This window comes from Salvia splendens, chromosome 3, assembly GCF_004379255.2.
Source record: "Salvia splendens isolate huo1 chromosome 3, SspV2, whole genome shotgun sequence".
In the NCBI taxonomy this organism is placed as follows: Eukaryota; Viridiplantae; Streptophyta; class Magnoliopsida; order Lamiales; family Lamiaceae; genus Salvia; species Salvia splendens.
In genome coordinates this window covers 6,559,143-6,575,135 of record NC_056034.1, presented here as the reverse complement: position 1 = coordinate 6,575,135, position 15,993 = coordinate 6,559,143, and the positions used below count along the sequence as shown (strand labels likewise).

The following is a 15,993-nucleotide window of genomic DNA, read 5'->3' as shown; positions in this document are numbered from 1 at the left end:
ATAAGCATGAGTAAACTCTTACATCATTTAAGAGTCCCACCATTTTATTATTCAATTTAAATACTTTAATTACTAAAAACATTTCCACATATTAAAATGCATTCAAAATACCAGAAATACTATTACAAATTACTAAAAAAAAATTAAAAATTACAGTACATAATTAAAATCCTAAAAATTGAGATTGAAAGAGCTGTTTGGTGTAGTGTGATTTTTTGTGTTGAAATGATGGTATTTATAGATGAAAGTGTGAATATTTTGGATAAAAATAATGAAAAAATAAATTAAAAGTGTGGAAAAATGGATATATTTTATTAGGAAGTGGGAAAATATTTTTTTTATTAAATCTAAATTTTTCAGATTTTTTTGAATTTTTTTTAAAAAAAATGATAAACCAATGGCCAACCAGAGCATGCCACGTCTGCTGCTTGCCGTCGGCACGACGGTGCTCTTCGGCAAGAGCACGTCCGTGCCAATGGAAAGAGCGCAGCGGCGAGCACGGCGGCTGCTCTTACGGAAGAGCACCTCTGTGGATGCTCTTGAACCCATCCCAATAACAGGGTTTAACTTTTTGGTATTTTATACGTGTCCTAGTGTAAAAGCTCCTATCGTCACAATAAAACATGAGAACATTATTTTCTCAAAATTCTGAACACAAAATTTAGAATATATAGCACCTATGACCTCACCAAAACAATGTTCTAAGTCCAGCCCCGACTTGAAAGTATTACATAGACTCTAGTAGATAAAGAAAATTACTACACTTGATAGAGAATACATTAAAGTTTATAGAAAATACATTAAAATAAAATATATTCCTCCACCTTATTTCGGAGTACGCCCTGAAGGCGATCGTCAGTTTATGCTCCTCCTCCTCCATCATGTACGATGTATCATTCTTTTTGTGTTTTGAAGTACTGGTACATGGTCCTACTCATGTCGATGTCCTTTAATGAAACCGAAAAAATAGTTTACTTAGCTGGGTGAGGTTGATGGCTATGAACAATGCTTGATGTGGCCGTGTCTGTCAGTTCTTCAATAGCCCTAGATAGTTACCCAAGTTGTGTGTCCTACTTCGTATGCGAAGACTTCAGCAATAATGGGTAGTGCCTCAACAACTAACTCAATGACCAGGAAAGGTGTTAAATGAGGAATGAATTTTTAAGTGGTGAAGGGTAGGTATTTATAGAATTTGAAATTATTTTTAAAAGAATTCAAAAACCCTAACCCACACCTCGAAAACCACACCCACCCCAATTTTGCTTGTGGCGTCACGGCCCATAATGGGCTTCGCGGACGGTCACACCTCTCTCGGCATCGTCCACCAGCCTCCCCACGCCCGGCCACATCGGTTACAACGCCTCCCTAGAGCGGCGTAGCTTCACATATTGTAAATGCTCTTATCTAATTTTAATTGTGTGTTTGATGCTCATACTTGCTTTAGTGAATGACCCATACGGTCTAGAAATGTCCGTCTTGATTCCATATTTCAGCTTATAAAATTATAATTTTGGTGAATTACATTAACAGCTTTGAAAATTGAACCAAAATAGTGATTTAACTAAATTGTCCTTAAGTCTTTTTCACTCTCCATGCATATATATTATTAAAATTATTTTAGTCTACACAAAATTTTCTAAACATGACCTTCAAGCTTTTGCATCACACATAAATTAAAAACAACTTAAATTTTGATTATTCTATCAAACAGCACATGTAACTAGCATATATTCTAGAGTATTAAACATTAACATGAAAATCAAAAAATGAAATTAACTTCAAAATGATGGTGAAATTGTTGTACATACATTAATAGCTGTAGCCTGTACTGATTCTAGAAGGTATAACCCTCGCCTCACCCCCTACACTAGACGGCAGCCTGCGCCGATTCAAGCCCGCCCTCCGCCGCCCGCCTCGTCGGCACTCTACTCCTCCATCCGCCGCTTCTCTATCTCCACTCAACATGACCACTTGCAATGGCAGCTTTTGCTGCAGCTCTTCCCACACTTCAATCGACTCCTCCATTTCCCCATTCCCCAAACCCTTATCCTTAATTCCCAATCGCAAACCCTTCGCCCTTCAATTCGGTCCCACACTTCCGTTATTGACGCTATCCTCTGCTGCTTCTCGCCCGCTATTAGTAAGAGCGGCGGCCAGTAGCGGCAAGAGTAACAACATCGATACGAAGAAGGAAGCTGAAGCGGAGGAGGAGGAAGTGGAGGAGGAGCTTCCGTGGATACAGGAGAAGGCTCTGGATTTGGTCGAGTTCACTGGCTCTGTTACTCAGACCATTCCAGGGCCGCGCGTTGGGCAGAGCTCGCTCCCGTGGATGCTGGCGATCCCGATGGCTTATCTCGGCGTCACTTTCGTCATTGCCGTCGTGAAGACCGTCAGGAAGTTCAATTCCCCTCGAGAGAAACGCCGCAAATTGGTTGGTTTGCATTCCCCTCTGTCGGCAGTTTCTATGTTATGTTGTTTTACTTTATCTCAATGCGTATATTGTGTTTATTGGAGTGCAATTGTTGCGTGATAACTGTACCGGCGTTTGGTACTACTGATGATGGTTATGTGGAGATTGTTTAACTGTAGCATGTTCTCTGTTTTTAATGGTAGAATACCCGAAATTTGCAACCCTTGTGTTGGTGCAATTAGAAATGATGAGTACAGTATGCAATGCGTGAGTTTTTAGTAGATTAGTGTTAACTTTCGAATCGTTCAATATCTCCTCCCATATTGGTAACTGGAATAAGCCTCTCTCACTTTCTCACATTCGGAGATTGGTTCAAGTGCATTCGACCTCCATGTATTTGACAACCCAACTGCCATTGGCTTATAGCCTTATAGTACAACTTATTTTGGCTCGAGATATGCTCAGTAGTTGCTAAAACTTGTTACAACACACAGCCGAATGGTAAATGCTGATCCTGTCCTCTGACCAGAAGGGAATGATTGAACTTGTTCTATCTTTCTATGTAAGAGGAAGGAAAAGAAGAAGTGGAAGGACTACAATATCTAGCATGAAGCAGAAACTGTCAGAAAATATACAAGGCTTATGGATGTGGTACTTCAGTTCTGTACAAAATAGAGAGCTGATGGTCCAGTCAAGATGCAAATCACCTTCCGTCTGTGATATGCTGACTTTTCTCCTTTATACTATACTATTATTGTAGTATTTGCATGAAGTTGTGTAACTACTTTAACAGATAGTAATAAAAAGTGGTTTATTACATTCACTTAGCCATTATTGTCAGTAACATACTTTGTAGAAGTAGTGGGGCTTTATGTAAATATATTGTATACGGAGTACATGTTTGTTTGCTTGACAAGATTAGGATTTTTCAGGTCAACAAAAATGCTATGCTATGCATATCTCTGGATGAGCTGTTTGCTAAGGGGATGGGTGAAGTAAACCAGTCAGCTTTGAAGGAACTGATGCAAAAGGTGAGTCGCACATAGCAAGCATAATCCATGAATAAGTTATTTCCATAAAACTATTTAAATCTTTTGTAGAAGAATGGGAAGTCAAAACTTCATTCAGTTTACACCTCCCATTCTCATCGAAGTTTCTGTAATCTTAAAAACTCCCTATTGAAATCCATGAGATATTTCCCTGTCCCCTAGTATTACATACCCCAGTCATTTGTTTCCCACCAAGTGTGTTGATAGAGAACCATGGTGCCATGCAACTGCTTCATCTATTTTTGGTGTTGTATTTGCAGACAGGTTTTGACATGAAAGAGATTTTGCGTAAATACATCCGCTATGTGTTGAACGAGAAACCATTTAATCCAGATCTAATAGCGAATCTGATCCACCTCAGGAAAGAAACACAGTTGGAGGATTCCGAAGTGGCTGGCATTCTAAATGAGATTTCAGGAAGGATTGTAAACGATAAAGGTAACCATATGTGAACTTTTTGCTACTTATCTTCTGATGAAGTGTCCAAAACCTCTCTTGTTTCTAGACCAATGCAGTAGCATAGTACAACTTTAATTCGGCACTTAACCTAAAAAAATATCTTAACTTGCACATAGCTGTCAATGGGACTTGAACAAAAATATCGTCTAGCTCTGTGTGTGTGAGCAATTGCTGGTCAAGTTTGACACGGGCTGGAGGTTGTAGGGCAGAATGAACATTTTAGGGTAGGACTGTTCTTCTCGTCTTTTCTTGTAATTAGCATCCTACTTCCCTAAGCATTTTAGGGTAGAATGAACATTTCTTGTAATTAGGGCAGAAGAGACCGATCTACCGAGATTTAGATTTATAATGGCTAATTGATCCTCACCAAGCTCATTTACTGATCTAGAATTTGCATGCATTTTCAGGTCCGGTGGTCATGGATATATCAGGATATTCCGAAAAAGGATTCAAAAGGAAACTAGCAGTGCAAGCTCTGTTTGGAAAGATCTATTATCTGTCTGAGGTAAACTTGTACTCGATAGCAGCAGCATTTCATTTCCTATGAGAATATGTTAGAAATGATTGTTGCCTTTGATTTATTTGATCTTCGATATATAAACCCATAGTCATCCTTCATTATGGTCTTGAAACCACTTTAACATCTTGCCAACACCACAAATATGTGGTGGGTACAATAGTCAGATCAGATGTAGTAATCACTTAATTGAAGTTAATGTCAGTGCATTGGCTGATCATCTCTTCTTGTGTCATTGATTAGCTTCCCGAGTTCTGTTCCAGAGACAGCTCCTTAAACGTAAAAACAGCATTTGGTGTGACAGAGTAAGTAGCATTTCCAAAAATTTAAACAAACATAAAATTGTGATTTACCATCAGGGACATTAAGGAGCTGCACCTCTTTCTCTAATCCTTTTTTCAGTGAGGATGCTGAAAAGCTTAGGCTGCACACTGTCTCAGAAGTTGGGGATTTGGATTCACTAGAGAAGATGGTCGGTGAATCTGAAGAGGATGAGGAAACAAAATCAAGTGATGATTTAGCCAAGGCTTCTTGATGCTGCATCTATTGCACCGTTTTTGCTCTACGCAGAAGAAGTTAGCATAACAAGAGAATATATCCACTTCTTTGAAGACAATTTTCCTAAGATTTTTGTTCTATCAAATCCGGCTGACTGTTGTACGCGAGGTTTTCGGGATGCAGTGTCTTTGGATATTTAAACCATATGCTTCTGATTCTTCAACCATTAAATAAGGCCATCCACAATAGGAATAGCCCAGTAATAGCCCAGCCATAGCCCAGCCACTGCCACATCATCAACACTAAAAATCCTCCTGCCACAACATCAAAACAAGCAAATAGCCCAGCAATAGCTCAGCCATAGCCCAGTCACATACTATCCACATCATTATTAACAAATATATACAAAATGAAATAATTAAAAATCACACAATATACGGAATTAAATTTACGACACAAAAATGAGAAAATTCACTAATATTAATAAAATATAAAAAGTATATTAATTAAAATAAATTACATAATTAAAAAAAACTAACGGCGGTCAATCCTCCGTGCCCATAACTCTTCAATTAAATCCTTTTGGAGTCGAATATGAGCCGTCGTTTGGCGCATGTCGGCGTGTGCTTGTAAGAGGCCGGCTTCATTGTGAGGTACCCCACTCCGTACGTTGGGGGCGGCCACGCCGTGGCTTGGACCGGCTTCATTATCGTCGTTGACCCAATTGGTCAGTTCGCCACCTTCATCTTCGACAATCATGTTGTGCATGATAATACATGCGTACATGATATCAGCAATGCATTGGACTTCCCACAAACGCGTTGGACCCTTAATTGCCGCCCATCGAGACTGGAGCACACCAAATGCGCGCTCCACGTCCTTGCATGCCGACTCCTGCCGTGCCGCAAAGTAGGCCTTCTTCGCATCTTCTGGGCATCGGATCGTCTTCACAAAGACGGGCCACCTAGGGTATATCCCATCCGCCAAGTAGTAGCCCATATCATGTTGGTTGCCGTTGGCGACAAAACTGATGGCCGGACCGACGCCCTGACACTGCTCGTTGAAAAGTGGCGACGAGTTGAGGACGTTGAGGTCGTTGTTCGAACCAGCTATCCCAAAATACGCGTGCCAAATCCAAAGCCGGTAATCAGCTACGGCCTCCAGGATCATCGTGGGATTCTTTCCCTTGTAGCCGGACGTGTAGAACCCCTTCCAGGCTGCGGGACAGTTCTTCCAGTCCCAATGCATACAATCTATGCTGCCTAACATACCCGGGAACCCATGCTGACTCCCGTGCATCCGCAACAGATCTTGGCAGTCTTCGGGGATAGGCTTTCGCAGATACTGATCACCGAATACTTCTATCACTCCCAGACAGAAATTCTTCAGACATTGCAAGGCAGTCGTCTCACCGATGTGGAGATACTCGTCCCACATGTCTGCCGCGCCTCCGTAGGCCAACTGCCGGATTGCCGCAGTGCACTTTTGAATAGGTGTGTGGCCGGGTCTACCAGACGCATCGTGTCTGAAGCGGAAATGCAGATATCGAGACTCCAAAGCGTTGACAATACGCATAAACAGGTTCCTGGTCATCCTAAAACGACGCCTGAAAAGGTTGGCGTTGAACCGAGGCTCCTGTGCGAAGTAGTCTTCGTATAGGCGCTGATGTGCAGCTACGTGATCCCGATCAATCACACTGCGGCGGTGGACCACTGGGGGAGGTCGAGGTATCGCCGGCTGCAAGGCCCTTTCCATCCATTGGTTTATCGCGTTGGTCGTATAGGCGTCCAACGCCTCGGCCATTCGACGTTCGTACTCCTCAGCATCCCCTCTGCTACCACCACTACTACCACCAGCATTACTCATTTTGCGTTGTTGATCTTGAACAGAAATTAAGATAGAGAGAGTACTCGTTAAAACAAGTGGTGCGAATGAAAATGACGAACAAAGCGCGTATATATAGTGTTTCGAAAAAAAAATATTTTTTCGCGCTAGGCGGTGCGCTGGGCGATCCGGGCGCTGCAATAGCGCCGAACGGACCGTTCAGCGCACCGCCCAGCGCCACGCGACCGCCCAGCGCTGCGCGGTTTCTCTCTCCAATCGCCCGCTGGGCGGCTGCAATAGATCGCCCAGCGAACCGCCCAGCGCCGGCGCTCGGCTGGGCGGTCCCTGGGCGCCTATTGTGGATGGCCAAAGAGTGCGTAAGAGTAAGGTTAGTTTTATTCGTATCGATTTATTTTGTTATTGTGGTTCATCATTCTGAAATAAGAGATGCTTATAAGGTTAGCTTAGGTATTGTTTGTAACAAGTGTTATCTATTTTTTTTACTTTTATGGCTAGCATTTTTGCTTGCCTTGAGTTGTGCACTAATGTTATTTATTACTACTACTAGTTACTACTATTATATACTCCCTCCGTATTCAAAAAATAGAAACATTTGAAACGGCACAAGTTTTAATGCACAATTGGTAAATTAAGTAAGAAAAAATGATAAAGTAAGAGAGAGGAAAATAAAAATGAGTAAAATAAGAGAGAGGAAGAGAAAAAATAGTGAAAGTAGTAGATCGTATGTTCCATTTTAAAATTTTTACTTTTAAGGAACGATCAAAAATATAAATAACTTTTATTTTAAAAAAACAGAGGGAGTAGGTTAATAAATTAAACTAGTCAAATCTTTAACGCGCAAATTGTAAGAAACTAAATGCACGACGTTCTATGGATTTTCTATGTGTTACGTGTGTGGATACTTGCTAGTAACCTTACTTAAAAATACTTCATCCACTTTCAGTGGAAGATTTTCTAGTATTCAATATTTTTTCTTTTTTTCTTTTTTTTTATTTTAATTATAATATTTTTAAAAATACGTGCTAAAAAAATGACTCTAACTACTAAAAGACGATAATAAACCGATAAATATATAAATAATAGTAACTGTATTTACCTTTTGTACATAAAAAAAGGTAAATATATTTGTTCAAAAAAATTTACAAAATATAATACCTCCCAAAAAAGTGTTTTGTTTTAGAAAGACTTCAAATTTGGTCTTTTACATTTGAGCTAGAAAATTTTTGGGTTCAAAACAATATGTTTTGGTCCAGAATTAACATTTTTGATTAAATTTAACGGTCAAATGTGTTTTGACTAAATTAGTTACTTAATTATGAATCTAATTAGTCAAATTAATCTAACTAATTTAATACTATTAAATTTATAAAATCTGTATAAAAGTTACTGTTAAAATTGATAAAATATTTTACCTATAATTTTACATATAACAAAAATTAAACTTTTGAATATTTTATAATTTTAATTCAAATGTATTTTTATTATAGGTAAAAAAGTATTTTGTAACTTTTAATATTTATATTATATGTAAAAAATATTTTACGAGTTTTAATATTTTATTAGTGGAAATATTAAATTTTAATATTAAATTAATTAAATTAATATGATTAATTAGATTTATAATTAAGTCACTATTTTGATCCAAAAATTCTTTTTAGAGTAAATATAAAGCAAATTTGGAATTTAGTCTTTTAGAAAAAAAATATTTTAGATTTTACGTAAAAATGGTGGTAAACTAGGAATGTGAATGACGAAGAAAAGAATGTGTGTGTGATTGAGTCGGCAAAATAAACTGAAAACCAGCAACCAAATCCTCACAAACTTGGGGGGTTTTTCTATTTCCGCGGACGATTTCGAGATCAATGGACAAGCAGAATGCAGAACCGGCGCCAAAGAACCAAAGTCTCTGGATTTTGAAATCAATTTTCTCCAAGAAGACCAGCGCCGCCGCTGCCGAGAACCCGCCCAACGACAATCCGCCGCTTCCTTTTCTCGCACCTCACACCAACTCCGTTGTTTCTCGTTGCTCCAAGTAATTGATTTCGACTCTGTTTCTCACCCTTCTGTGCCATTCTATGTTGAATACACCTGGAACGGTAGATATTGTTGTTTCCTGATATGCTTGTGCGTTGTACGGTGGTGTCGGGAAAAGCATTGCTTGCATGCTTGCAATTACTTTAACAGGATCATACGATCGTCGCAGTAATTTGGGCTAGTCAATCTAGCTAATTTGATTCTCAATGCACTCCAATTTCTTACCCGTAATAGTATAAAACAGTGAGAAGGAAATGAGATAAATAACTACACACAAATTCAAGTGACTCCAACTTCCAGTTGTTTTGAAAATATCCAACTATTTTTGTATGATTGCTCTTGTTTCTTTCTTACAAGAAATGGAATAGTGATGAACATGATCTTTTGTAGTGTGTTAGATATATTCTATAGTTGATAGGGTTTAAAAAACACGTGAATACTTTGTATTGGCACACATGTGTGTTGGCACTATGTTTCTTTGTATCAACACATTAATGTATGACAAGGGATAGCGTTATATTATGATATCTTTAAAGGGGTTGTATATTATTTGTTTTATGTTTGCCTGTAAGTTTTACTTCAGTTGCGAATTCCCTTCATCAATTCGAAGATGATTCCATGGTGCAGGTTGAATCATTGCAATTAAGTACAGCTAATATAGTAATTACTGCATAATTTTGTTTCTACTGTTCCTTAGATAACACTTCATTGATTCCTTGTGCTGTGCACGAGTTATGTCTATATGAAGAATGATTTCTAACTCTATGAATTTCTTGTAGGATTCTTGGCATATCAGCCAAAGAGTTACAGGCCCTATTCGATGTTGAGCTACCTGATAAACTTAGGCAACCTCCATCCTACGCTAGGAACTTCCTTGAATTCTGCTCATATAAAGCACTGCATTTGGCCACCACAAAACCCAATTATTTAACTGACAAGGAATTTTGCCACCTGACATTTGACATGATGGTCGCATGGGATGATCCTGGTGTTGATAGTAACCTCATAGATAAAGTACGATTGGTACTAATATTTTCTTTGCCAAAAGTATAATGTCTATCAGATGATTGTTTGAATTGTTTTGTACTAATGGAGTACTCCACTATTTAGACTTTTCACAAGAGGGTGGGTGTGTGAAGTGAATTCCTGTTTTATTATCAGTTCGCTATCACTTTTGGTCTCATGAGTAATATGTCATTGCAGGAAACAGCTTCTTGCAGCAATCAGGACGTGGAGGGTGAAGATGGTTGGTCATTATTTTATTCCAATTCAACCAAAATGGCTTTTCAGGTGGTTTTATCACTCAAATGAGTTCAGTGTTAGTATTGACTATTAAGAAACTCGTGCTACATATGTTCTGGAAATTTTTTATTTATGAATTTGTTATATCATATTACCAGCACCATTTATGTCAATTATGTTATTGTAAACATAAGGTTGATGACAAGAAAACTGTTGGGCCAGAGGCTTTTGCTCGGATAGCTCCTGCCTGTCCAGTTATTGCAGATGTAACCACGGTTCACAATCTTTTTGATGTTCTGACCAGTTCTTCAGGTTCCCGACTTCATTTTCTGATATATGACAAATACCTTCGAAGTCTTGATAAGTATGCATCACTTCCTTTATCTAACTTCCTCCATGTTCTTTGTATTTGCTTTGCCTTATCTTTTTAAAGAACTTGATTCGTAGCAGATCTGAAGTAGTTGGGTTAGTTTGTTAAGTTTAAAGATGGATATAATCCCTGTAATGAATCTTATCTCAGTATTTTTTATCAAAATTTAACCACTGAAAGATAACAAAACTACCTTTGGTGATGCGTAGATGCTGAGAATCTCTCAACTTGCCTTCATTTGATTGAGTACTTTACAGCAAAAACAAATGTGCTTAAAACTATTTGCATCGTATGCACCCTGATAACTTGTTGTTTCACATTTGTTTTAAATGATAATTTCTAGTTGCATTTTTTTTTAATTTAAACTTTCTTAATAAATATTTATAGTGTGGTGCATGTATCTTTTCATCTGGGCTTTAGCTGAAAATGGGATGGATTGCCAATTATGTATGTTCTGGAAATCTTAGTGACTCCTACTTGTGGTGCAGGGTTGCAAAGTCAGCACAAAATGCATTGGGACCACAGGCCATTGCCGCTCTTTCACTTGCTGATGATGAAATTATTATAGATGTTGATGGCACAGTTCCCACACAGCCAGTTTTACAGCATATTGGCATGTCTGCATGGCCAGGTAAGCTGTAACGTCTCCTTTTGGAGCTGATTTAGTTGGTCTAAGATTCTCTGTAATATGATAATATCTGAATGAAACACCCAGGAAATAAGAGTATCACCTCAGACAGAAAAGTTATATTCTAAATTATTTCTTTAACGACTGTGCATTGTATGGTATTGTTTTATTCTATATCCTCTGGTACATCTTAAAATGATTGTAATAATGAATATCTGAATGTATCTACTTAGAAAAACAAGTAATTGTTAGATGATTTCACAATCTTAAAATTTAAAGATTTGCACTATGATTTGTGTTGCTTATAATTATTTGATTTAGTCTAGTTTTGATATTTGAAATGTTCACCATCTAACATTGAACCATTATCTTATATTGGCTGTCCATCTTGTTTGACCATTTTAGGGCGGTTGACATTAACAAACCATGCTCTTTACTTTGAGCCTGGCGTTGGTATATATGACAAAGCTGTAAAATATGATCTAGCTACTGACATGAAACAAGTTGTAAAGCCTGAATTAACTGGACCACTGGGTGCTCGTCTCTTTGATAAAGCTGTTATGTACAAGTCAACAACCACGTATGGTCTCTAGCTCATTTACACATATACATGTATTCTTAAATAATATAATTATATTGTGAGTCTTGACTCTTGACTCTAGTTTTGGTATATAGCAGAGCCTGTGTGTCTGGAATTTCCTGAATTCAAAGGTTGCTCGAGGAGAGACTATTGGTTAGATATCTGTCTGGAGATTCTACGGGCCCACAGGTTCAATAGGAAATATGGTTTAAAGGGAAATCAGCAATCAGAAGTGCTTGCTCGGGCGATTCTTGGAATTTTTCAGTTTCATGCAGTTAGAGAGGCCTTCCGCATCTCATTGTCCAACTACAAAGCATTGTTGTGTTTTAACTTGGCTGAAAGTCTTCCGGGTGGAGATATGATAATAGAAACTCTAGCGAGTCAAATGGCCCTCATAACTCCTAGTGCTGGCCAGCAAGATGTTTCTGTTTCTCCAAATGCAAATAGACGGCCCATATTCCCTGTTGCATTTCTGACGCTTATTAGACTAACAATTGTTTCACCGAAAGAGGAAGAAGTAAATGTAGAAGCAACATATCCCGCTGGGAATCTTCATGTTGGTGTAGCAAATCCTCTAGAAGCTGTCGTGAAGCAGTTGGAACAGGACACTGGAAAGGCTGAAGCTGCTCAAGCCACTGTGGATCAAGTGAAAGTTGAAGGGATCGATACAAATGTAGCAGTGATGAAGGTTCCCTTATTACATTAATTTTCCAGTTACATTCTTTTTTCCTTCTTTTTTCTTGATGCAGGTTTAACCGTTTTAGCATATAAGTGAACCTTTTTCTCCAATTTGCTGGCAAATATATACTGTGTATGATGCTGTAAGCTATTAATTTTATATTTTAATCAATGATGCTTCTTTGATTGACTTATTAATGTAAGTGAACTTGGTTTTCTAGATGATTAAAATTTGGTACACTCTTTTTTGCCTTATCGGGAAGGTATTGATTAACAAGTCTTAATTGTCAGAGTTTACTTCACATGAATGGTTATTTTGAAAGCTATATTCCATTTTAGATGGACTAGTGTTCCTAAAAAGTTTTTTGTGGCAGAGAAGTTATACTAGTATTAAATTTCAGCTGCATAAACATGTAAAAGATGGAAAGTAAGTACAAGGGAAAACTAAAGAGAAGATTCTGCCAAAAGCCCACACACAGTAAATGCTGCCTAAATTCCACCCTGTTTCTTACTGTTAATGTGTTTATATGATGACAAAACTCATGAAAGAAAATTTAACAGTGATTATTCTTCATATCATAAGAATATGAGATCATATTTCCTCTTGGAGAATGCCACCAATAGGTGATGGAAGAGATAATATGACTTTGTTTGGTCGGTTAAGTGAATACCGTTCTTGGGTTATATGTATCTTGTTCCTTGCTTTTCCCTGATAAATGATAGCCTTTTGTCTGCAGGAGTTGCTCTTCCCAGTTATTGAGATATATAGCCGGATTGAACGTCTGGCTTCCTGGAACGATCCCTACAAGTCATTGATGTTTGTGGTAATATTTAGCTATTTGATAGTTAGGTAAGAAACACTATCATATCTTTCTCTTATACTGCTGCACTACTCTTACTCTATAAACTGCACAAGATCATGCCACTTCGAGTTACAGGCTGTAAAAAATGTTTGAATTGCAAAAACTCCTATCACATCACAGGTCACACAAAATACCGTATCAACTTAGTTTAACTTTTTTACCAACTGATCAATTACCATCATGTCTGTGTGCATGTCTTGTTTGAACCATTTTATTCAATATGCTCTCAGGCAAAGTTCTTGTAGTAATAATCGCGCACAATCTTGCTTGTTTCTTTTAAAATTATTTTTGCTCCTAAACGCTGGATTTAAGAAGAAACCCGCTTTTGCTTGAGTCATACTTTCCAGGAAGAAATGAGAAAATGATCTCCAAAATTCTAGAATTGGACATTTTTTTTATCTAAGTTGTTTATATGAGATGGGCATGCTGTTCCCAAAAATTCTTTTTGTCCACAGCCCACTAAGGGAAATTCTTTGGTTCTCCTGCTTGGGTTATAAGCTATAGGAATCCTCTAATGTTCAGCTGAATTTTAGTTTCTCCTCTGATCTCTAAACATAGGATATAGCTGAGGCAAAGGTTTCAGACATGTATTCATAGACTTGTTAGTGATTATTAGGAAATTTGAGTAGTTATAAAGGGAGTTGTTTGCTTAAAATTGTGTAGCATCTAAAAAATGGGGTTGTACCAAATCCGTTGCAAGTTGTAACTGTATGTAAAAGGTGCATTACAATTTTCAGGGGTTGGAGCAAGTACTTAGTACCATCCATTTTGGTATTTATGGCACTCGTGATGCTGTGGCGCAAATACTTTTGGAGAAGAAGACAACTGGAGGCATGCAAAATTGTAGCTCCCCCTAGTAAGAATGCAGTGGAGCAGCTGCTACTATTACAAGAAGCAATATCGCAAGTTGAGTCATTAATCCAAAGTGGCAATGTCGCTTTTCTAAAAATAAGAGCACTTCTTTTTGCTGTTGCACCACAGGTATATTCTTTTCGGCAATGTCGACTCTTATAAAACTAGATGTTGTTGCTGTAACAATGAGATTTGTGTTTTGAATGGCAGGCGACGGATAAGCTGAGTGTGGTGTTGATTGCAATGGCTTTGGGACTTGTATTTGTGCCATTGAGATATGTGATCTTGATGGGTTTTCTGGAGTATTTCACGAGATATATGCCGTTGAGAAGGGAAGATACTGAAAGAGGGATGAGAAGGTTGAAGGAATGGTGGATCAGGATACCAGCAGCTCCTGTTCAGATTGTCAAGCTAGATGACAAAAAGAGGAAATGATCACCAACCATTTTCTACTTTCTCTGTGTAAATATTTTCCCTTAATGTATTAGGTTGTCTTGGAAAAATACTAGTGCAGGCCTATATATTTGTCAACATCAGTTTAATTTCACCATTATCCAGGTGAAATGTTGTGTTGTAGTACTATTATATACTCATGCTAAGAAGGCCATACATGCTGTAGACCCTTTCCTCGTATATATTAAAAATAAAAGGACTATTGGTTCCTAAAATTACAAATTTTGGTATTTGAATATGATTTAGAATTTCGGGAAAATGTATGAGAGATTTTAAAACTAAGTAAAACACAAAATAATATCATTTACACGTAATTAAAAGCGCTTCTTATGTTGATTGTTTTGTTTAATTTTATTATACGTGTCACGTCAAATTTTATTTAGGGAAAAATTGAACTTATGGGAAATTCTTTAATATGCATAAGTTCATTGATCAATTTTAACTAAAATTTCAATTAAAATTTGTGATTTTAATTTCATCAGCTGCCCAAAGTAAAAAAAATTATGAAGCCGCACTCCAGAGTCCAGAATGTCATACTTTCCTTTTTAGTTTGTCTCACAAAAAATGTCACATTTTCTTTTTTGGAAAAAGTTCTCTCACATTAATATAAATATATTATTTTCTCTTTCTACTTAATACACAAAACAACACCTCCTAAAATCTTGTGACAATCCCCAAGTGTGACATCTACTATGGGACGGAGGGAGTACTACTTAATAGTTAATACACAAATTTTAATTGAAGATCTTTTTCGTCACGTGTAGGGTTAGGGAATTATACCGAAATACCTGAATACCGGACTTACCGTACCTAAAAAATACTGAAAATACCGATTTTTCGGTATATCGTAGTTTTCGATACGGTACGATACCGTACCGAAAGATTACGTAGGGTAACGGCATTAGATTTTCTATACCGTGGTATACTGAATCGTAGATATATACTGACACTTCGGTATACCGTGGCATACCGGTATACCGATTGATTATTGCATATATAAACATATATTTATAGGGGTGATGTATTCATTTTCAAAAGGTAAAACATTTGTTATCTATTGGATCTTGTAATCTAACGGTTAAATTAATGTCACGTGTCATCTAATAAAGTAGATTATTAGTCTAATAATATAACTTAACTAATAATGTACTATTTTAGTAAAATAATGTAGCATTTTAGTGTAATAATGTAACTTGACTAATAATGTAATATGTAGCTTATCACAACCATCAAATCGAATGATTCAAAGGCTGTGATCTGTTTGATGCTTAACACTAAGGAGGTAGTAGGACCTTAACGTTCCCCATATATATATTTACACTTAATTAAAAGCGCTTCTTATGTTGACTGTTTTGTTTAATTTTATTATACGTGTCACGTCAAATTTTATTTAGGGAAAAATTGAACTTATGGGAAATTCTTTAATATGCATAAGTTCATTGATCAATTTTAACTAAAATTTCAATTAAAATTTGTGATTTTAATTTCATCAGCCGCCCAAAGTAAAAAAAAATT

The 15,993-nt window shown here is 37.3% G+C and overlaps 2 protein-coding genes across 3 annotated transcripts; both read left to right on the top strand.

Annotated features, from left to right (window-relative positions):
* Positions 1–1,799: 1,799 nt before the first annotated feature.
* On the top strand, positions 1,800–5,137 carry LOC121797199. The gene is made up of 6 exons (XM_042195945.1): positions 1,800–2,431; positions 3,343–3,441; positions 3,720–3,897; positions 4,326–4,423; positions 4,679–4,740; positions 4,838–5,137. The coding sequence occupies exons 1-6, from the start codon at positions 1,964–1,966 to the stop codon at positions 4,968–4,970; spliced, it is 1,038 nt and encodes a 345-aa protein (XP_042051879.1). The 5' UTR covers positions 1,800–1,963; the 3' UTR covers positions 4,971–5,137.
* Positions 5,138–8,540: 3,403 nt separating this feature from the next.
* On the top strand, positions 8,541–14,677 carry LOC121795423. 2 transcript variants are annotated; one of them, XM_042193953.1, is made up of 9 exons: positions 8,541–8,810; positions 9,592–9,826; positions 10,016–10,102; positions 10,249–10,418; positions 10,913–11,055; positions 11,731–12,320; positions 13,048–13,160; positions 13,911–14,154; positions 14,236–14,677. In XM_042193953.1, exons 1-9 carry the CDS (start codon positions 8,641–8,643, stop codon positions 14,458–14,460), a joined length of 1,977 nt encoding a protein of 658 aa, XP_042049887.1. In that variant the 5' UTR covers positions 8,541–8,640; the 3' UTR covers positions 14,461–14,677. The 2 variants fall into 2 exon arrangements, with proteins under 2 accessions (XP_042049887.1, XP_042049886.1); XM_042193952.1 differs by having other exon boundaries at positions 9,592–9,835.
* Positions 14,678–15,993: the final 1,316 nt, after the last annotated feature.